The sequence below is a fragment of the Apteryx rowi genome, unplaced genomic scaffold (assembly GCF_003343035.1).
Source record: "Apteryx rowi isolate R43461 unplaced genomic scaffold, aptRow1 scaffold_159, whole genome shotgun sequence".
In the NCBI taxonomy this organism is placed as follows: Eukaryota; Metazoa; Chordata; class Aves; order Apterygiformes; family Apterygidae; genus Apteryx; species Apteryx rowi.
The window spans coordinates 28,962-53,432 of NW_020447852.1; the positions used below are offsets into that span (position 1 = coordinate 28,962).

General features: G+C 39.6%; 1 protein-coding gene across 5 annotated transcripts in view; it reads right to left on the reverse strand.

The window, feature by feature from the left end:
* CDKAL1 (CDK5 regulatory subunit associated protein 1 like 1) overlaps nucleotides 1–24,471 on the reverse strand; it is a 104,199-nt gene that overhangs the window by 6,006 nt on the left and 73,722 nt on the right. For all 5 annotated transcript variants that reach the window (XM_026059524.1, XM_026059521.1, XM_026059522.1 and 2 more), the window contains one exon: nucleotides 12,436–12,520. In XM_026059524.1, coding sequence (XP_025915309.1) covers nucleotides 12,436–12,520 — 85 coding nt within the window. The remainder of the gene's footprint in view (nucleotides 1–12,435; nucleotides 12,521–24,471) is intronic.

Here is a 24,471-nt window from a genome sequence, read left to right on the forward strand (position 1 = left end):
AAACAGAAAATGGCAGTACTCCTAATTACAATTCTTAGAGCTGCCCTGTTAAGTATTCTTCACAGTCACAGACATTTCTTGGCAGCAAACTATCTCTATAAAATGTAATAAACAGCAAGACTATCACACATCTCAGAAATGCAGTGGAAATGATCTTCTTATGTTAACAGGATCTATAAAATAAATATCTTTGAAATACTTATGTTTCCTCTTCCAGAGGTACTTTGCTGTTTAAGATTCACTGTATACACAGTATAAACAAGTGTAAATCACAATCTACTTTTATGCTGGAAATGCATTAGCAAATGCAAAAGGCTTAAAGTTTCTTTAAAGAAAGTGGCAAAACCATTCTCATTTAGTGGGGAATTCTGTTTTTTTGATCACAGAAGTAATAGTTAGATTTGCCTAGGTGTATCATATAAATTACATCTCCAAATGTCAACAAATAAACAAAAAAAAGCCTTCTTCGAGGGTTATTTTCACTTGTAAATATGACAGGCAACAGAAAGTTATTTGCATCTGTTATCCCTTCTCAAGCATTTGTATTTCTTAAAGACTAACCTCCTTCCACACTTAGCATCAACAATTACACTAAAAGAACAGAAATTCTGTAACATCCACACATACTGAAGCCTTTTACTCTTCCACTTAAACCGTTGGATTCAGAGAGCCTTAAAAAAATTGAGACTCAAAAAAAAAAAAAAATCAAAACCCAGTTTAAGAATTTACAAAGAAAAAATGTTTTTCACCTTGAAGCAGACAAATACCAGCTACAGATACGGCATACAGTCTCAATACCAAGATCTATTCTAAAACTTAATTAATGGAATTCTTTAATGTGTTTCTCAGTGGAGACTATCATCAAGAAAGCAACAATCCCCACAAAAAGGCATTAGCACACACTTGAAAGCCAAAGAGTAAAGAAAGATATTCTTCTTAGTAGCTGTGCTGCATCCCCCCCAAAATTTTAAGTCATGCTTTGCTGAAGCTGGTGCCTAAGAGACCAAAGGGCGGTACATATTTAAAGTAATGTTAACTCCATAGAGAGGAAAGAAAGAGCAATATTGTAAGACATGCTTCAGAAAGCCCATGAGAGTTCACTGCATAATAAAATAATTCCAGTTTGAAGAAACCTCAGGAGATCTCTAGTCCAACATCCTGCTCAAAAAAGCAGGGTCAACTATGGGATCAGACCAGGTCGCCCAGGATCCAGGTCCAGCCGGGTCTTGAAAACCGCCAAGGATGGAGGCAACCCATTTCACTGTTTGACTGTGCTCATGAAGAAAAGGATTCTCCTTATAGCCAGTCTGAATGTCTCTTGTTTAAATTTGTGCCTGTTGTCGCTTGTCCTCCAACTATGGACCACTGTAAAGAGCCTGGATCAGTCTTCTCGATAACCTCCCCATAGGCACTGGGGGGCTGCTGTTAGGTCCCCCAAAGCTGTCTCTTCTCCAGACTGAATAAGCCCTGGTCTTCAGTCTCTCCTCACAGGTCAAGTGCTCCAGTCCCAACCATCTTGTGGCCCTACATTGAATTCACTCCAGGTTACTGATATGTTTCTTGTACTGAGAGCTCAAAACTGGATGCAGTAATCTAGATGTCGTCTAATGAGTCTTGAGTAAAGGGGAATAATTACTTCTCCCAATCTACTGGATGTGCTCTTGTTTGTACAGCCCAGGAAGCTGTGGCTCTTTTCTTACTGCCAGGGCACACTGCTGGCTCACGCTCAGCCCACCGCCCACCAGGATCCCCCAGGGCCTTTTTTGCAAAGCTGCTCCCCAGCCCCTCAGTCCCAGCCTGTATCACTGCAAGGGGCTCCTCCTTCCCAGGTACAGGGCTTTGCATTTGTCCTTACTGAATTTCATATACTTCCTTTTGGCCCATTCCTCCAGACTGTCTAGACCCCTCTAAACAGCAGCTCTGCCTTCAAGCACATCAGTTGCTTTCCCCAGTTTGGTGTCATCTGCAAACTCTATGAGCATTGCCTCTTCCAGTTCCCACTTGTTATCAATGGCCTCATTGATAAAGATTTTAAACAGGACAGGTCTCCGGATAGACCCCTGTGGTACTCCCACTTACCAGCCTGCAGATAGTGTACCTGCCATGAACTATAACCCTCTGAGCTCAGTCATCCACCCAGTTTTTATACTTATCTGGACATCCTCCCAACAGCCCCTAACATCCTAACTTGGACACAAAATTATTGTGGGAGACAGTATCAAAGCCTTGCAAAAGTTTACATAAATGACATCTGCTGCTCTCCCCTTGTCTAAAAATCAAGATGTCAGGCATGATTTACCCTTGGTCAACCCATGCTGACTGTTCCCAGTCACCTTCTCCTTCATGCACTCAGAAGTATTTTTCAAGAGGACTTGTTCCATGATTTTGATCAGGAAGCAAAATGAGGCTGAGGGGTAAACAGTATGCCAATAAAATTTCTGCATATTAGAAACCTTAGCCTGAAACACCTACTTTTGTCAATACCATTTATTAATCATGTCAGAATTCAACCAAAAAAATGCAAGGACATGCATATGATGACTAAAAGCAATGAATAAATCACTGAACTTTTTAAAGTGATCTAAGCTGGAAACTCATTAGTGGATATGACTAAAGAAGAAAAGCAGCACCTTATGTCTTCAGTTCCAGAATGAATGCTGGCTGTCAGTATGGTGCAGCACCCCCTCATACCCAGAAGGGCAGAAACATTCCCAGGGTGCGTCAAACACCTTTAAAGATGCACGAATCAATGCCACCATACAAGAGAGGAAAAAAAAAAACACATAAAAACAAAAACAAACAAACAAAAAAAAAGAGGAATCTAGTTTACAGGAGAAGTCAGCAAAATGAAAGCCAAATGGTTAGAAAGGGGAAGAAAGGGAAAAGACTGTAATCCCAAGAATGATATTGATTAAGCTAAGAGATGGTGCTGACACAAAAATAAATTAAWAAATAAATAAATAAATAAATAAATAAATGTAATGTAGCAGTCCTCATCAACAGGACCAAACCAAGGGTTCTTAGGCAGTAAGGCAAACAAGTTCAAAAGTAGCTTTCTGATAAAGACAAAGTATTCATCTACTTTAAAAACAAAACTCAGAAATCTTAGAAAAAAATATGCTCTGAAACTTGCTATAAGTCCAAGAACTTCTTTCCAGGGCTATATTTCTGTGAGAGACTGAAATACATAAAAACTAGCAAGAATCACCTTTCCTAATCTTTTAAGCCTGGTTTCTCCATGTACTGTTAGGAAAACTTAAAGGGATGATTTTTTAAAAAAAAGCCACTAACAAAAACCTATGTTCCAAAATGAAAACATATTAAGCAACAACCATGAAAGGACAAAATACAAATATTTCACTGAATCACAGAAGGCTGAGGTTGGAAGGGATCTCTGGAGATCAGCTAGTCCAACCCCCCTGCTCAAGCAGGGTCATCTTGAGCATGTTGCCCAGGACTGTGTCCAGATGGCTTTTGAATATCTCCAAGGAAGGAGACTCCACAACCTCTCTGGGCAACCTGTGCCAGCGCTCTGTCACCCTCATAGTAAAAAAAATAAATAAATCAAAAATAAATAAAAAAGGTTTTTCCTCATGTTCAGACAGACCTTCCTGTGTTTCAGTTTGGGCCTGTTGCCTCGCGTCCTGTCACCAGGCACCACTGAGAAGAGTCTAGCTCCATCCTCTCGACACCCTCCCTTAAGATACTTATACACATGTTGATAAGATCCCCCCTCAGCCTTCTCTTCTCCAGGCTGAACAGGCCCAGCTCTCTCAGCCTTTCCTCATAAGAGAGATGCTCCAGTCCCCTAACCATCTCCGTAGCCCTTCGCTGGACTTGCTCCAGTAGTGCCACATCCCTCTTGTACTGGGGAGCCCAGAACTGGATGCAGTACTCCAGATGTGGCCTCACCAGGGCTGAGTAGAGGGGGAGGATCACCTCCCTCGACCTGCTGGCAACACTCTTCCTGATGCAGCCCAGGACACCATTGGCCTTCTTGGCCACAAGGGCACACTGCTGCCTCATGGTCAACTTGGGTGTCCACCAGCACTCCCAGGTCCTTCTCGGCAGAGCTGCGTTTCAGCAGGTCAACCCCCAACCTGTACTGCTGCATGGGGTTATTCCTCCCCAGGTGCAGGACCCTGCACTTCCCTTTGTTGAACTTCATGAGGTTCCCCTCTGCACCTCTCCAGCCTGTCCAGGTCTCTCTGAATGGCAGCACAGCCCTCTGGCGTATCAGCCACTCCTCCCAGTTTTGTATCGTCAGCAAACTTGCTGAGGGTGCACTCTGTCCCTTCATCCAGGTCATTGATGAAGAAGTTGAACAATAATGGACCCAGTATTGATCCTGGGGGGACACTGTTAGCTACAGGCCTCCAACTAGACTCTGCACTGCTGATCACAACCCTCTGAGCTCTGCCATTCAGCCAGTTCTCAATCCACCTCACTGTCCACTCATCTAACCCACACTTCCTGAGCTTGTCTATGAGGATGCTATGGGAGACAGTGTCAAAAGCCTTGCTAAAGTCAAGGGAGACAACATCCATTGCTCTCCCCTCATCCACCCAGCCAGTCATTCCATCAGAGAAGGCTATCAGATTGGTTAGGCATGATTTCCCCTTGGTGAAGCCATGCTGACTACTGATCATCTCCTTATCCTTCACATGCATGGAGATGGCCTCCAGGATGAGCTGCTCCATCACCTTTCCAGGTGGGGATCAAGGTGAGGCTGCCTAGCCTGTAGTTTCCTGGGTCCTCCTTCTTGCCCTTTTTGAAGACTGGGGTGACATTGGCTTTATTCCAGTCCTCAGGCACCTCTCCTGATCACCATGTCCTTTCAAAGATAATTGAGAGTGGCCTAGCAATGACGTCTGCCAGCTCCCTCAGCACTCGTGGGTGCATCCCATCAGGGCCCACGGACTTGGGGATGTCAAGTTTGCCTAATGATCTCTAACCCTTCTCGACCAAGGGATAAACTTCCTTCCTGCAGACTTTCTCCCTGGCCTCCAGGGTCTGGGATTCCTGAGGGCTGGTCTTAGCAGTAAAGACTGAAGGCATTCAGTACCTCTGCCTTCTCTGTATCCTTCAGCATCAGGGTGCCCGCCCATTGAGTAGCAGACATCTTCCCTAGTCTTCCTTTTGTTGCTGATGTATTGAGAGAAGCCCTTCTTGCTGTCCTTGACATCCCTTGCCGGATTAGACTCCAAATGGGCCTTGGACTTCCTCATCGCATCCCTGCATACTCGGACAATGTCTGTATATTCCTCCCAAGTGGCCTGTCCCTGCTTCCACCTTCTGTACACCTCCTCCTTCTGTTTGAGTTTTGCCAGGAGCTCCTTGTTCATCCATGCAAGTCTCCTGCCCCCTTTGCTCAACTTCTTGCTCATTGGGATGCACCACTCTTGAGCTTGGAGGAGGTGATCCTTGAATATATGGCTCAAGAAGCCAAAGTTTGCTTTCGTGAAGTCCAGGGTTGCAATCCTGCTTTTTGCTCTGTTCCCTCCTCACAGGATCCTGAACGCCACCATCTCATGGTCACTGCAGCCAAGGCTGCCCCCAACCTTCACATCCCCAACCAGGCCTTCGTTGCTTGTTAGTACAAGGTCCAGCAGCACACCTCTCCTCGTTGGCTCCTCTATCACCTGAGTCAGGAAGTTATCATCAATGCTCTCCAGGAGCTTCCTGGATTGTTTGTGCCTTGTTGTGCCTTCCTCCAGCAGACATCAGGGTAGTTCAAGTCCTCCATGAGAACCAGGGCCTGTGATTGTAAGGCTACTTCCAGCTGTCTGTAGAAGGCCTCATCTACTTCCTCTTGCTGATTAGGTGGCCTGTTGCAAACGCCCACAACAGTGTCAGCCATGTTAGTGTACCATTTAATCCTTACCCATAAGCTCTTGACCCACTTATCAGCCACCTCTAGGCAGCGCTTGATACATTCCAGTTGCTCTCTCACATAAAGGGCAGCTCCCCCACCTCACCTTCCTGGCCTGTTCTTCCTAAAGAACATGTAGCCATCCATGGCAGCATTACAGTCATGCGAGCTATCCCACCATGTCTCTGTAATCACAATGAGATCACGGCCCTGCAACTGCACCCAGATCTCTAATTCTTCCTTCTTCTTCCCCATGCTGCGTGCATTTGTGTACAAGCACTTCAGAGAGGTATCCCAGCATGCTGATTTCCCAGGAGGGGTGCAAGAGATTTCCCCACAGTCTTGTCTTGTAGGTACCTTCTTAGCTGCATGCAACTGCTGGAGATATCCCCACTTGAGCCCTGTTTTGCTGACTGCATGGTCTCTACAACTCTCCCCCTCCCCCGTCTTTCCTAGTTTAAAGCCCTCCTTACTAGGTTGGCCAGCCTGTTGATAAAGACGCACACGCCCCATTTAGTGAGGTGGATCCCATCTCTCCCAATCAGTTGTCAATCTTCAAACAGGGTCCCATGGTCATAGAAACCAAAACCCTGTTGCCGACACCAGCTGCACAGCCAGTTGTTTACTTGCAGTATCTGTCTACTCCTCCTCACATCTTTCCCCCTCACTGGCAGGATCGAGGAGAAAACAGCCCAGACCCCCAAACCTCTGACCACCATTCCCAGAGCTCTGTAATCCCATCTGGGATGAGGTTTAAGACCAAAACCCTGCTAAGTTGCCACTTCAATAAATTCTGCAGTATTTGATGCTCCTTCTAGCATAAAAGTGAGACTCTCCATAGCATCTACTCATGAATTTGTGAAAACTGAAGCAAACACAGAACTGGAAGCATCACAGGGCTATTTCACTCCTAAAAGCCTTTAAATTTCTGTCACAACTCATACCTATTAGAAAGAAAAGGGTTGAATACAGACTGCAGCATGCCTTAAAGTGAGTGCAATAACATACATGTAACAGAATATGTTACGTATTAATTATAGCTGTTATATACAGTAACACAATGACAGCTATACTGGACAAACTTATTTCTGTAAGAGACAAGCCGTGAACACCTCCTCAACAGCATAAGCACACCATACTTCGAGTGACATAATTTTAGCTATTTGACTAAGACAGATCGTGCATTCCTATGCATAATACTTTAATCAGTATGAAAACTCCTTAGGAAAAGCCAAAGTCTCTAAACGCACCAGTAACTTATAACAATACAAAGAAAAGAATCAAGCAAGGTGCCTAGTCAGAAACATAGAGCAAACTGTTTGAAATTTTTTTCAGAGGCTGTTAGGAGAAGTGGGTTAGATGTCTAAGACCAACATTCAAGAAAAAGTGCAAGATCCCCAACAGATCCATGAAGCAAGAGGAACTTCTGGGACCAAAGAACAAAGTAACTTTATTTACTTATTTATTTTAAAGGAAGCGAACTCCTTCAGAACATGCTCTCAGTGAAGTAATGAACACTGCTTAATTCTCTTCAAACAGCCTTAACAGATTTACTGTGGTTTATAAAAGTTAATAACTTACTTCCTGAGTGTTTACTCTTGCTGATGCTAACAGCCAAATTTTAAGAAAGCTGCTCTTGACTACAATAAATTATAGCTGAAAATGTTACTTGACAACCTTTTGCCCTTAGAAAAAAATGGACTAAGGAGAGACACAGCCTGCAAATCAGTGGTGGACCAACCCTTTTTATTACTTTAGTGAGGCCAACACTGAAGTTAAGCTCTGAATTTTCCAAGACTAATTCAACAGACAAAACATTTGTAAGAATGCTTTGGGCATCCAAGTCATCACAGAACTGGCCAATGGCCCAAAGAAAAGAAATACAGTAAAGACTATCTAGAAATTATATTAATGAAATTTTACTTATAGTTCTTTAGTATTTACTTATACTGTTTACTTACAAAACACCTATATACATATGCACTTTGCTCATATAAGTCTGTTATACCGACAGGAGATCAGGTCATGAGTAAAGATATCAAACCCAAACATTAATAGCAAAAAAAGGATGATTACTTTTTAAATATAGTTTGTAGGTTACCTTTAAGTATTTATTTAACTCTAAATTCTAAGGCAAATTAAGTTTACTTCATAAAATGTTAAAAGCAAATATTTAAGACATTTTTAAAGTCAATTCAGTGTTATTGCGTGCTGTCCTATAGTACTTCAAAACAGAGTAATATCCTAGACATGTCTATCTCAACCATAAAGCTAATTCAGAACATAAAACAGTCTAAACAGGATAAGGCATTTTCAAGGCAAGGCTATCCTACAAGGATGAACTCTCTCAACTAGTGAAAGTATCCCAAACTCTTTGCTGCCTTTATTCCAGGAATGCAATCATCCAAAACATATGCAGCCAAGCTTTATTACAGATTTCTTTTTTTACAAGGAACACGATCATCTATCTTATGTTTATTCAGTAAACTAATCCAGGCAGGAATCATGCTATATTGTATCTGACCAGCAACTGATGGAAGAAAGTATGTGCCACCATTAAAAGTAATAATGTGAAAGAGAAAACATATCCCATTCCATAAAATATCTTTCATTTCTGATTAACTGAGCTACAGGATAAAAACAACAGCACCAGTTGTGGTAGCAGGCAGAAATTCTGCATATATTTTCTGAGATGTTTGACAGCTTTTAGAATGGCACGTAAAGATTTATTCAGAGCGTAATGTCTAGTCATATCTCCAGGATAAACAGAACGAAAAAAAAAAGTCACTTTTTTTTCCTCCAGAAAACTTAAAAATAAGTGCAAGTCTTTGACAGCTGTTACAAAGACTTTTGGCATTCATTCTCCTACCACAGCCTTTCCAGTGCTGCCTGACAGCAAGTAAGGTGAAGTTAATCAAACCTACCTGAATGCACTTAAAACATACAAAGCACATGCTGTCTTTAAGGTACAATGTCACTGCAGGCTTTAAAAACCTCATACTCATTCTGATCAACATGACACCTTGAATTATGCACTTTCAGGGACACTTTATATATAAATAGTATAGGAAATATACTAACACATAAGATTAGTTGACAATTTGTACAACTTTTTTTGAACTGCAACTTAAAATTCTAGTATTCTTCTGCTAGCATGGACACCCTGTGAGACAAATCAAAGCTTTACCAAAAAGATAACATTCTTTCCCCATATATTACACTTAGGACAGAACTGTTGTCCATCTTCATTTTAAAAATAACACAACACAAAAATGCAAACTGCCAGACAATGTGTAACAGATTGTTTCGTGAGAATCGCTTAATTCACGAACAAAAAAATTGTGCACACCTAATCTTGAAAATCATATGTATATCTCAGACTGTTACTGAAATCATCAAACTTTTCTTATGTTTGGGACTCTAGAAAATCTGTTTTTTGCCTTAACTGAATTTAGGCAAGCCAATTAAAATGCCTAAGGCCTAAGACCAATAAGCTGATACCCTATCTGGAACAGCAGCTATTCACAGATACTTAAGAAAAAACTGTAAGAGCAGGCAAGGGTAGAGCAGTATTTTTCATAGCATGCCTTCCCTGCTAAGGAAATCATCCACTTTAGCACTCTTTTCAGTGGTGCCCAGTAACAGGAAAAGAGACAACGGACACAAACTGAAAGACAGGAAATTCCATAAGAAAACACTTTTTTTTTATTGCAAGGGTGGTCACACACTGTAACAGGTTGCCCAAAGAAGCTATGGAGTCTCATCTTTGGAGATATTCGAAACCTGACTGGACACAGCCCTGAGCAACCTGCTCTAGTCGACTGTGCTTAGAGCCGGGGGGCTTGGACTAGACGATCAGCAGAGGTCCCTGCCATCCTCAACTATTCTATGATTCTGTGCATGTAACACTATATATATTATCCTRTTACATCATAAGGATGTATGAAGGGACATAATCACTTCTATATACAGCATGTGGTAAGATAAGCAATTGCTTATAAACAGCATAAATATTCTAGCAAGTATCACACATCCATACTAGCTCCCTTGCCTCCCTCCCTCTCCTTGCCGCTCCACACACTTGCTTCCAAGAAGCATATGTTCTAATTTCATAACAACTACAAACTGCAGCCATTTAAACAACAGACAAACACCTCCTTCTCCTATCCTAATTCAGGATTCTGCCTAAAATAGGTAAAAGCAAATCTTTCATCACAAGTATTTTCAGCTTGAGCCATAAGGTTACAAGCACTTGCAAACTCAGGTAAGCTAGAATTGGGAATAACAGATATTCTGTGATGATTTAGCAAAGTATTAAAACAGAGGAACAGAGTTATTGCAATATAACTGAGTCCCACTATGGGAACTGTGTTTCACTATGGTGTTCTTTGCATCATTTCTCCCTCTTTTATTAAAGATAGTTTCTTCCTTCTACCTTACTTCTTTTTACTTGTTAGAGGAGATTCTTTTTGTGTCCAACTATTTGCTTTTCACAGTCATTTCAATCTTCGTAACTTCCATCATGCAACTCATATCTACCTGATTTACTTTATATTCTTTACTTTCCACTTTTCTTGAATCAACTTTCATTTTTTGAAGGATATTATTTTTTTTAAACTCTATGCACTGAACCAACTCACTCAATTATACTGTGAATTATTTATTACTATTGCCTACCTCCGTCTGTAATCTAACCTTAAGTTTAACCAGAGAATAAAATCTGCCCAAGAAAAGCTCTCAATTCACATCCAAAAGCTAATGATCTTTATGTAACTCTTTGCCATCCATATCTTTACCCCAGCTCAGCCACTTTAATTTTGTCAATGCTGGAGAGGAGCAGACTACCTCTAAAAAGTACACAAAGTCACAAATATAATGTTGTCAATAGGTTTGTGTTAGCTATATAAACATCTGAACCACCAATGAAAAGGGTTTGTGTGGGTGTGGGTGTGTATTTTTAAGAACCTCAAATCAAAAAAGATTGAAACTACAGGACTTGTTAAGTTCTACTATATTATTTGGCATGCAGTATTAGTGAGCAATCAGCTTCTGAGACGGTCATTCTTTAACCACTGGTGTGAACTCACTACCACTAGTTTGAATTAGTAGGTTTTACAGTCAAAGTAACATATGCAAAAAGAACATCAGGGAGGAGAATCTGTTGCAGAGGTTAAAGAATACGCAAAACTGAAATAATTCTCCCACATGTTATGATGATATTCATAATGCTATGCAACACTTTCAGCCTGAAGAATTTTTCATTTGAAAGAATCTTATTGGGCTGCGTATTAATTTTTCCACTTAAACTATGTTTGCTTTGACAGTCCACAGGCTAAGTGTTGTTCAATTTGTTACTCAACTGGGAAAAACAAAATCTCCATGGCTACAAACAAACTATTGTGATAGGACACAATGGCAATTAGCTTTGTATCATCCAAACTTCACACTTTCGGTTTCCTGCTTTAATAAATTAAGGGGTGTTTAGGAAAAGTTTTGTTTTTTAACAACATAAATTCATAACTTCATCATCCCTTTATTGCAAAAACCAAATACAGAAGTAGTTGCTCTTTTCTGAGATGGAACTGAAAAATTAAACAGCCAAGTTCCATGAAAGAGCATCCAGATATGATTCTCTCATCTGCATTTAATGAAAATAATGAAGAATAGTCAGAAACAAAAACACAAGTTGTCCTTCTCCATAATAGGGAAATACCAAAAACAGAGTAGAGAACAAACAATGCATGCTATAGGAAAAGAGTAACTCTCAGCAAAGAAAAGAAAAGGAGAACGATCAGAGCATCAGTCTGTCAGAAAAGAAAGAGTATAAGGAAAAGCAAGGAAAAAAAAAGGGAGAAAAAGAAAACTAAGGCTACAAATAACATCAGGCTCATTAATGGAGTAACAACAGAAACATGAAAGTTCAAGGAAATATTTTTGGTCATTTGCTTTTAGTTAGACCCTCTTTCTTAACCAACTTCACTCTGCTGGTTAAAGGACACACACCATACCACATGAATTTTGGCATATTAGTAAAGGAGAAAGATAGCCACAACTGAAATGGAAAAGATCTTGTCATCAGATCTGTTGGCCAACACACACTAACTGGAAATGTTCTGAGAAAAAAGAGGTTTTTTGGGTGGTGGAACAGTAGRAAAAAAACCAAAAGCTAGTCTCATCAAAGTGCAATTCTAGCAGTCAGGAACTGAAGCCCTCTGCAGAGTGGAGAAGGAAACTTAAATTGTTCTACCTACTGTGGGCAAATTGTTTCTGCCCCAGGTTACAGCCCTCAGATGCTGTTAGTAACTTCAGCACTACAAGCAGCGAGGTTATATACCTGGCTTCTCCCTCCTCAAAAACTTGCCGGGCACACCAACTGCTTAATAAGAACTATGCTTTTCTCACCAGAGTATACCACACCACAGAAATGATTGCAGAAATATCCACGTTTGTTTACTAAAGGTAAAATCTACAACTAATGTACCACAGTATATATTTACACTGAAAAAAACAAAATTCATTGATAAATAAGTCTTTCTTTAGTAAAAAAAAATGTTTCAACTTACTTAATTGAGTTTCTGAAGTGGTCTTCAGCCGGATTTTTTACTGTGCAACTGTTCAGCAACCATAGATCTGCTTCAGCAGAGTTCTCTAGGAGACAAAGACAGCAAGCCATATTAAAGAACTATTCAAACTGTGAACTCATAGTTTATACCGTATAAAAAAGACCAAACCTAGCCTTTATCAACCAGCTGATTATTCACAAGAATGACTTTATACTCAACATATAAAACAATTACATTCTTGGAAGTTGTATACTTATTAAAAAAAAAAGAAGAAGAAAAAAGAGCACACTTCCATTAGTACCTATTTTTTGCAAAGGAGGAATGAACTGGTATCCCATTTATGGGCTGAGAATCCACTAGGTTACAYCTCACAGAAGCAAACTTCAGAAAAATGGTCGCCACTCCCAAAAATGCATACTCCCTGGAAAGATCTGGCCTACACAAAGGCAGAAGGATCACAAAAAATGCATAAAGGTGTTTTTTAAAAAATTAAACAGGTGGTCAAAAAAGCTGACTTCACTAACAAAATGGAATCAATGCCTCAGCCCTACTACCACAAAATATTACCACAAAAGCAGCAAACCAGAATTTATAAAGCATGAATATCTACTAAAGAGAGAAGTCAAAGTAGTACATTTGGAAAGAATTATGCCCATTTTCATTCTAATTATATCTTAATTATGTTATAATCAGAGCAACTTTCAGAAAAAAGATATTCACAGTGAATATCTGCCTCTACTCAGATAAGCATATAATTTGCATCTAGAACCAAGCCTTTCTGTAGATTCAAAATCTTGTCATATCTGAATATATTAACAGATACAGGTCCCCAAATTATCTGCAGAAGCACTCCTATAAACTCTAATCCTATAAAACATGACTATGGTAGAGAATAAGCAAGATCACTGTTTTTCTTGTGAAGTAAGAATTTAGCAGAATGAAGACAATCCATCTCATACTCAAGTGCTCTAGCATTCATCAGAAGAGCTTATATCAGTTGGATAAGAAAGCTTGTGTTGTTATTGGTACTATTCAGGACATCCTGAGTATTAAAGCATTGAATGAGGTATTTGAAATAATATAAACCAGGGAACAATGAATAAAGTGAAAACATCATTTTTAGGATGCCTTATTTGAACTGACATCCTGCTAAAGCAGAAAAAAGCTTGCAAAGGCTTAAGCAAGTTTACATATGCACTTATCATGAATTTAGCCACATATTCATGAATAAATATCCTTTTCCCCCACACAAATACTTACAATTCTAAACACTAAAAATGAAAAATCTGTCCTTTTGTCTCCACCATTATTGTCTCCAAAGAAACTATGTTTTTCAGTTAACTACCAATCACTTAACCAAGGAAGCAGCAAAAATGCAAATAACACGTGAAATAGGAACTGAAGGACATTTATGTTAAAAGAAAACGTTTGTAAGTTTTCTAATCTTTGTTGATCAAAATTCCACCACTAGCTTGTTGGATCAAGCACTGGTCCCTTCTATGACAGACAAAGGTTACAGATAAAGGAATTGTCAGTAACAACATTTGGGCCTTCAGTTGTTTTTAAGCCTATAGAGAATGTTCCAAGATCTGACTCTGCCTCTTGACAAGCTGAAAGAGAGGAACAAGTTCAGTTTTACTCTGTACTGAGGTCAAAACAAAAATGGAACAAGCCAAAGAATTTCTCCTCAAACCCAGACTGCAGGAAAACAATTAGGTATGTTCAGGCTAATGAACATGCTATCACTGTTAGAAAGGTAAACATCAGTGAAAATCTGACTAGGAATGACGTATTGAAAGGCAAGGGAAGATACAGTTTCGAAATCAGAAAAAGGATGAACTCTTGGCCCTAATCAAAACCACCAAGTTTGAAATCAAATACATTTTCAAAACACAGTTTTCTAATAATACTGCCAAAACTTTGTATTTCATATTATTTTCATAAACATATAAAACATTTATAAACTCAGCTCCACATCCATAATACACCCACTTGAGAATCACCGGGGTACTTTGCAACAAGAGGGTGACATGGTAAGTATACTGCCAGGAGGCTGTGACTGTACTTAAGAGAAAACAGAAGTGTTCAGTAGAAGTAATACATCACAGATACCGTGACAGTTTTCAAGGCATGGAGATCTCTTTATTCTGAGGAAAGATTTCTTAATGGGTAGAATACTAATTTTGGACTTGGTTTCTATTCCTCTCCTTACCATAGTCTTCATGTGTGAAGCCTATGTTAAAAAGGAAGTGACAGCCTCACTATGTCAGTACTTTTCCCCTCAAGCTGGAGTAAGAACCCTTCAAAACCGTATTGGAAGAAGGTACACTTTTAGGTTTAGAAAGACCTTACACACTAACACAATAGGAACCATTTCAGGTCATTTGGATTTGGGGCTATTAACCTTTTAACTCCTTGTTTTGGAGCCTAAGGGACAATTGCAACACCTGCACACATTTTACGCAAACAAAAAAATTTCCAAATACATCCAACTCTACTCTTTCATAGGTTTCAGACTCCATTAATGCAGAATAACATCTTCTGAGCAGTTTAGGTAAAAAGTCTCATTAATCTACATATCTAAAAATAATATAAGCAAAATAAAATTGTTACAGTGGGTTGCCCTCTCTTTACAGTGAAGTCACTCTTAGTTGCTCTGTTCCTGTATTTAATCTCTCTCTTTTCTCCTTAACTCTTAATCTCTCTTATATGGTTGTATTTATATACTAGCTTTGATTTACTTTTATATTTAATATTCATTTATGAACTGCACCTATTTATTCATAAGACACTTCACATCATATCTCTTCAAAAAGATTTTCTTAGTTCTCCACTGCACTGTACATACCTGTGAAAGGTATTACATGCACTGGCATTGATTTACTATGATCCATTGCATCTTTTCACATAAATTTCAGTTTAAAAAATTGAACTTATGAGCAGAATATGTTTGTAGCAGGCCGCAGGAAAATACATTAGTTCAAAAGACTGGGGAGGGAGGGACTAGTTAGGGATCAGCTTTTGCTTTCTGAACATCTGATGCCACTTATGCTAAATGCAAGGCCTTGATGGACATGCCGAAATGAACATGGAACAAAACATCAGATCAGCCTTGGATGTATACACAAGGCACCTCAAGGAGCCATAGTTACTAAAGATAAAGCAACAGTGCAGGCAGGGTTTATTTATTTAGTTTTGGGGGTTTTTGGAGGGCTTGGCCATATATATTTTAAGCAGAGTTCTGATATGACAAGGGTAGCTATTCAGAGTTTGCCCAAACAAAGAATAAAATAGCTCTGACACATAGCCGATGCTTCTCAATACATTGCCTGTGCAATTCTTCTAGGAAGGTCTCCACCTCTTGGATTCCAGCCACCACCCTCTAAGATCACAGTGAAGCTGCGGTTAATTCATTCAGCAGTTTGATACCCATCTTCCTCAGAAAACTCCATTAGTTAAAATTTCAGCCAAGGACAGAGGAGGCTTGCCTTTTGGGAACCCTGACAGACCTTACCGAAGAGGGCAATCTGACCTTTACAGAAGGTTCTTCTAGTATGTTGCACATATTGTGACGCCCAACATTGAAGTAAGAACCATAACATCAATTATGGTAGTGAATATGAAGTATGGGTGCCCTTTTCTATACTCTGCAACAGACTTATTTTCTCTAAGTAGATCATCTTTTTACAACTTGTTTTTTCCTACATATTCAGTCTAATGACACTTTTTAAATGACAATATGCTGCTGCTCACCATTTTTTGATAATGAGCCACACTTGCTCAGTTTCCTATATGTTAGAACATTTAAAAAAAAGTTATGTCAAATCAGCCTTATACTAACTGCTCAAAAACACAACTCAAAACCACGGCCTTTTTGCATTGTGACATCTTTTCCATGAAAGAAAAGCTACACTGGAAGTAAACCACAAAGTCTATCATACTCTCTGCAAAACAACATAGACTATAAAGAAACCTAAAGGTCATGGAAACTTCTGAACACTTAATTGGAAAGCTCTGGAAAACATGAATTGACTGCATTATGCAATACTAAGAGTGTAAAAAGGCAAAAATCTGAATCATCAATATACCTACAGAAGAAAACATAAGTCAGGAGAACTTCTTGTTAAGACGACTGTAGTAACACTATCAGTTGAAAATTAAACAACCGATTTGGTTTTAACTCAGTGTTTTAATTTTTTTCTTTCATTTTTTTTCCCAAAACTTTGTTTTCTTCCAACTCTCCTCCTCTGCAACCACATCTACTTAAAAATCAAAACACACACAGAGCACTGAAGTAGAAGAAACATGGACAGTGAAGCCCTAAAATAACAACCCTTCGTTGCCTTCTTCAGCACATTCTTCCTCTTTGCACTGAAACTACTACCAGATTCACTCAGCATTGCTTGGTGAAAAAGCACAAAGCATAATTTGTATGACATCCTTTTAAATCTTCTACATCAATCTGTGTAACTCAGTCCACAAGAAGATATTTCCCTGTAATTATATAAGTTTCTCCTGCGGCATTTTTCTCCACTTCTTGTTCTGTTCTCAAGTTCTCTGGGAGTCTTTCTTCTCACTGTCTCCAATTTTCCTTTATTTGTAACTCTTGCACATTTGACATACTTCAAATTTCTCTATTTCCATCTGCTGTACTCTAGCCTCTGTGCCCATCTACAGATTTCCCCACTAATGCTTTGCCCTGTGCATTATTTCCAAAACAGCTCTGCCTCCTTCACTTGATCCCCCACTTCCCACTTTATATTCTAGAGCAAGATCTGATAGCATCCAAGTTGTAAATCTGGAGCACACACTCAAAATTGCAATACATATGAATAACCTTCCCCAAAAATATAAGACCAATCTAGGCAATAAGGATCTCTCTCACAGCCAATTACAAAAGTCATCCAGCACCTTGACTGGAAAAAAGTCAGCAAATTTCTATTCTTATTTTCTTTCACAGCCCTATGTCATAGAAACCCATTCTTATGCCCTTGGTTACTGAAATTAAGCCTTTGTTACTTTAATGATCTCTTGAGTCACTGGGCATGAAGGGACCTCAGCAAATATTGGGAAAGAATCCCTTTCATAAATATGAGCTCAGAAATGCCCTGAGACATCAGTGCAGAAGGAAGGTACCTCTTCCTCTGGGGACATTAAGTTCAGCTGTTTGTTTCTAGATAATAGGCTTTGTTTGATGGAGGGCAGGGGGGAACCCACACAGATGAAAAGAAACGGAGAAGGAGAATCTTTCTTTCTCTTTTTTCTTTCTAGCCCTTTCGTCAGCACACAAAATATTCTTCAGTTATCATTTGCCAGTTCTCCAAATTTCAYATCATATATAGTAACCACGAACTTTTCTGTCACATGTCTTACTTAAGATTCCAAGCAAGCACTTTCCTCTTGCCTGCTCCCCCAACCACAACTAAAAATCAAACCCAAAAGTTATCTTCCAGATCTTCCAGAATTTCCAGATGGCATTTGTTTGAAATCTTAAAGCCACAGTTGCAGTTCCCACCTCAGAAGACCTTCCACACATTTACCAAGTATACATAACACACAGATAAGCGCATGCTGGAAGTATTAACTTTTCCGATTGCAAATGTCTTTCAGAACAGTCCCACTGGTCTCTTATCAGCAGTATTAAGATGCAAAATGTAGAGGGTCGACTTTATTTCAACACGGCTTTTTTTCTCATTGATTTTCTGAGGTACTCTGTTTGTAACAAATTACTTTGTACATATTTAATGAAAATACTACAACCTGGTTCACCCTGCAAAAGTTCTTTAAAGAACTGACCTCCTAGCTCCACAGAGAAAGGCTGGTTGTTTATCAAACCAGGTAATACAGCACACCTGTTCAGTAAAGAAATATTTCTCCTATCATGCTTCTTCCCCTAATGTAAACTGCAAATATGCCAAGCTGCTCTTTTTATTCTCCATTAGCACTTTCCATTACTGAATTAATTGAATGGGTAAGCTTTTCTGTTTTCTTCTGTTTTTAAGAAATTGAGTATTTTCAATAAATACATTCTCAAGTGGCTAGACAGCTGAGGCACAACTAACTACTGCTGGACTACTGATAAGTTTTACAAAGACTTCCAGACCAGGATGCTGTTTTCTGTACCAAAAAAAGACTTTTTTTTTCTGTCCAGCACTGAACCCAATACCTGGTGTCCCACTCGTAATCTATACGTGACCAGGAACCCTGCCACATCACCCTAGCCAAACAGAATGCTTCACAACACATAAAGTTTGCAGCTGAAGAGAGCTAGGGTCAGCTAAACAGCTAATGAAAGTCTGTTGCTATCTGTAAAACTAAGAGCAACTTTGAGGTTACCCAGAAGACATGTTTTAAACAGGGTTCAAAAAATGTACTAGCTGAACACTTGAACTAACATTTTTATATATAAAAAAAAGCGCTGACAAAATAATCTGTATTTCAGAATGTGCACATTAACAGAAGCCTTCCAGCCTGGCACAGGTGTACTGAACATAGGACACAAAACAAAGGAAAAGGCATGTGAAAGAACAAACTTTATTTTAAACCATCAAGTGACTACGATAAACCTTACATTCCCTTTCTACTGTGTGACCATCAGTACTATATCATCTTATTTACATGAGGATTTTGAAGTATGCTATTCATTCTTTAAATACCTTTAATCCTTGTTCTAGATACACTATAGGCTGCAGCCTGGGTCCTAGGTGATTCTTTACTACACACTTAAGCAAGACTTAAAGGCTAACACAGCTATATTCCCTACTGGGAACAAACCAGGATCTGCATCGCGCCGCACAGACACAGCACTGCCCTGCACCACACGGAGCCAGCTAGGAAGGCTGCAGTCCATCCGCTCGGAGGAAGCCCTAGGCTGCACAAGAGCCAATCTTGCCAATTGAATCTTGAACCAAAGAATTCAATATACTTTAAAGATTTACCTTGGCAACAGTGACAAGGGTCCAATTAGATCATAATTTTCATTTTGACTCCTCCCCTCATTTTCAGCTGATTTTTCTGGCTCTTTACCCAGGTTAGACAACAGGGATTAACAATTACTTTGCTCTTTGGTTTTTCTTCTCCAGCTCATTAAATTTTCCATGTATCAAGGCACCTATGCATATTTAAGGTTATAAAAAGAGAGCTATCTTTAAAAATGATAAATATTTCTTTTTGAAAAGCAGGTAATTAAATTTAAAAAATGCATTATCCGTAGTGTATATTAATAATTTCATTTCTTTTTTTCATTTCAATGTTAACTTTCTTAAGCCCACAGTTACCACATCTGCAGTCATTTAACATCTCATACTTCTACCAATCCAGAAAGAGACTGATCTTTTCTGCACCTTAGCTGCTTGCTCTCCTTGTTGATCAGAATAAAATACAATAGTCCAGTTACGGACTTCTCCAGCTCTGGGTACAGTGCCATAAACATCTTTAAATGTGCGTTGGATTTTTCTTTGCGTTCCACAGTTTCATTTGTCTTCCAAGCTACTACTAGATATTTATTTTAACGGAAAACGACCCCATTTATCAGTATAGATACATGACCACATTCTAGACTAAACTTTTTCCAACATATAAGCTTATAGGCTTGAGAAAGACCTTTTTCCCACAACTCTTCAGTCAGTATCAAATAGGCAACGGTTTCTCCACACATGGTGTTATACGCCAAAAGTGAAAAGAAGGCCTGAATTTCAATCGATTCCTCCAAAATAAAGACTTCGCTACTTTTTACAAAATGGATCATAAAACTATTCCTTAAACAAAAAGGTGACCTTAAAACAAAAAAGCAGCCAATGAAGGAGCCAAAAAACAGCAAATGAAGAGGTGAGTTGGCAGAAAGCCTAAATATGATCAGTCTGTTCAGTGCAGTGCAATGTACTGTAGAGGCATCCAGACTGCCTTGGGCAGCAGCAGATGTTAGGTGTCACACCTAGAGCACCGAGCTCAAAAGTGGGCATTTTATCCTGCTTTTGAGTACAAGTGTAATTTCAGTACATACTAAGAGTCAACTGCTTCTTCACTGAGAACTTGTGATCAGTGTAAATAATTTAAATGAGAACACTACTAATATGAGTGATTTATCAATCTCTCAGGGAAGTCCTACTACATTAGAAACAACTCAAGCAATCTATTCTAGCCAAGCTACAATACAATGACATGCAAATAACTCCAGCAACTCATTTGGATGATTAACGTGGGTAGAATTTGTTTTGTAGACAGAATTTGGAAAAATCCCCGCAACTCCTTCTCCTCCTCCACTCTTAAGCCTACTTGATCTTCCAAAAATAGCACCTGCAGTATGATTCAGTGCTTTTTTTTGTCTCTGTGTGTTCCCTACATGGAGCTTCATACACAAAACACAGTTATTCAAATTAGCAAATACAGACTGATTGCTTCTATCTCAGTCACTAACAGACTGAAGTCAAACATCAAGAAAAAAAAGTCTTGCACAATGTACAATACTGTGCAACTAAAAAGCTTCAAAACACATTACAAATATTAAGAAATTTACCTTCGACACCCATAGAGTAAGTATGGAATCACCCTTACACTCCTTCCCTTTTCATCTTATAAATGCAGAAATAGTTAAAGAGTTTATATAATCTGATCAAGGCACAGAGGATGTCTGTGTAAATAAGATGAGGTGTTAGCCTTGTTCTCCCTAATTTCAGGCCTGTTCCTTAAACACAAATGCATTCCCTAGATCCATATGCACAAGCTATTTCAGTCTATGTCATTCAGAGGCCAGATCAGTGACATTCAATAATTTTTTTTAACAAGTTTAAAGGCATCCCTGAAACCTAGCCCTTTAGGTAGCATAGTAACTCAAAAGAAAACAGTGAGCAGCAGATTAATTTAAAAATTTTCTATAGAAAAATGTTTTTAAAAAAGTTATCATTCTACTAACTCCTTGTCAGTGCTGAAATATAACACTTAGAGATGCATTACAAAGTGTCTTAGAACATTTACTGAAGTTTTACCAGGTTAAACACCTGCCTCCTTTAGAACAACAACAGTTAATGTGTTAACTCCAGAAGAAACTCTAGTTTTAACAGTGCTAACTGAAAAGCATCTGTTTACTAGTTTTTGGTAACAAGTTAGAATTCTCTGCCTGCATTATCTACAGTTTCAGAAGAAAGCTTTCTTAATAAAATCTTCTTACTCACTTTTACTGTTTAACAGATCAGAATTTCTAAACAATTGGTAAAATTTACCTTAAACAGATGATGCTGAGACCTACAAGACGCAAAATGTAAATCAAAAATGTTTTTTAAACATATTTATTTGGAAATCTCACATCCTTTGATGTATTTTAAAGTGTTAAAAAACCCTATATCCAAGCACAAGCAGCCAATTTGCTGTAAACAGTAATAAGTATTTCAGAATCAAGAAAGATTGACTGTGATCTGGACTCCAGGAAGATCATTTTAATCTCCCTCCCGTGTAACATATGTTGACAAGCCTCACTTCAACAAGTGTTTCTGCCTTCACAGTTAATGAAATGTTAATGGCTCTCCCCCATTGTGTCTGTTCCACCCGGAAGAGAACATAAAGAGAGGAGGGTTGCTCCAGTTCTACCACGTATCCATGCAACAGCCTGCTGGCCTAACCACACCAGACAGAAACCAAAGGCCTTTTCTGCATATAAAGGCATCACTTCTAATTACCTGCTCACTTCTAGTCCATGCAAACAATAATATCCAACAAAAGGGAATTAAAGCAGTGAACTGGAAGATGCCCCAGTACAGTAAAATTCCCAAGGAAATCAGAAAAAAAAAAATCATTGTTCTCCAGAGAAATTACACCACAAATACATAATTTTAAAAGCATTTAAATACCTGAGATCTATTTTATAATATACTTGAAATGAAGTGGCTTTACTCCACAGATTTCATGTCTTTTCAATACAACTATTCTGTACAAGCTGGCTTACAAAGCATAACTTCCTCAGCATAATTTCCATATATTCTTTTTCTCAAGAGCCAGGATCTGGTCTGTGCTGTAGTCTATAAGTTAAAGCTAAATTTTATTTCTCTATCTGTTTCACAATCTTTTCTCCCCTCTAAATTCTGTCAGCATTAATTTGTACCTAGAAGCAATTTATTGATTTCAAATGCCTTGCTTCCACTTATTTCTCCTGATATCTAATACCACAGGGAATACGGATTTAAGTTCCACCTATCACTTAAGAGAGAGTTAAAATATATAAGCTATTTGAGCTAGATATGTCCAAACACTTATTAAATTGTAGCTTCAAGCTATTTATTGACTTTCTCAGAACTACCTTCACACCTCATCTATTTGTTACTTTATCAGTTTTCTGAAATGGCAGAGATAAGAACTTAAGGTACCATATCCGGCAGCCAGCTAAACCTTTGCTGTGGTTAATTCCCACCCCTCATCCCCAGTCTGTATTATCAGCAGAACTTAGTGCTTGCGAAAGCCCCAGACTGAGCACACCGGAAATTAAAGTTTACTGTTTATACATATAATAGATGTATATAGCACAGGAAGCAGCAGTGCAAGCTTCTCCACCAAATCCCACCAATACGTTTTGATTACACTTTGCCTACAAACCTTTAAGGCAAAATAACATTTCTATCTCTGCGTCCATTTGTCCAGAATAGAAAGGAAGTCTGTTCAAGGGAGAAGGGAAAAGCAAAGGTGCACTAGGAAAGAAGAGTGAAGACCGGGCAGGCAGAYGTGAAAATTAATGTTGCATACAATAAGACAAACCTATTTTGAAACTTGTGACAACATCTGCAATTGCCAAAATGTTCAGTATGCCAGTTTTGTGCAGAGAATTGCGGCTTTATGGTCCCAGGGTAGTCCAATTCAATCAAGCCCAAACAGGGGGAATACCAGTTCGAGACACCACACATCTGAATGGAGCAGCAGCTCCCAAAAATAAAAACAAGGTCATGTACACAAACAAGAGGTGTGTGTTAGGATCCACCTTCTCATCTTATCTAGAAGCAATGATTCAAAATTTCAAGCACTGTCACTATGCAAAATCACAGGAAACGATCATCGCATGTTATTGAARAGTAAGCTGCGCTTTGAGCGCCCAGCTCTGTTTAGCTGTTCTCTATCTCCTTCAAAGAAAAGGCTCAAAGTGTCCAATGGAAGTGTCCTATGGGTCAAAGACATAAGAAGTCAGAGTTTTGAGTGTTGGTTTTTTTCCTCCTCTCCCCTTTGGCTCCACACTGGAGTGACCTTCCTTGGCAGGATTTACCTTCGTCTTTCCCACTCTTGAACTCCAGGTAAGGAACAGGCCTCCATTTCACTTCAGATATGCAGTCCCAGGGAAGTCAAAATGACCTGGAAATGGGCCTAAATAAGTTAACACAAGAAAGGCTGCAGGGAGTGCTTGGGGCCTCTCCGGGAGGCCTGGGCTGGCAGTCAGCTCTCCTGCAGGAGGTGTGCTGCTGTTGACGAGTTGTGTCGTCAGGTAAGGGAGTTAYGGGAGGAGGTCAGTAGGCTGCGCAGCATCCGGGAAGCGGAGCAAGTGATAGACAGGGTATTTTCGGAGACTGTGCAGCTTCGGGAGTCCCAACCCCCCACAGCAGTGGAGTTGCCAGAGGGCTCTGTGCCGTGTGAAACGGTACATCATAACATCATAGAAGAAGGCTGGAAACCGGTCACTGCTCGTGGGAGGAGAAAGGCTCCTACTCCTCCCGAAGACCTGAAGCTGAAGAACAGGTTTAGTGCCCTCCAGGATGAGGAGGACATGGGCATGGCTGCAAGGGGAGTACCTGGGACAACAGACCCTGTGCCYTGCYGGAAYGCCCGGAAAGCAGCGGGTGATTGTTGCGGGGGACTCCCCGCTGCAGGGGACGGAGGCATCTATCCGCTGACCTGACCTCTTGTCTAGAGAGGTTTGTGGCCTGCCAGGGGCTCACGTGAGAGATGTCATGCAAAGACTGCCTAGGCTCGTCCATTCTTCGGACTATTACCCACTGCTGCTCTTCCATGTGGGCGCCAATGACACCAAGGGCAAACTGGAGACCATCAAGCAGGATTTCAGAGCTC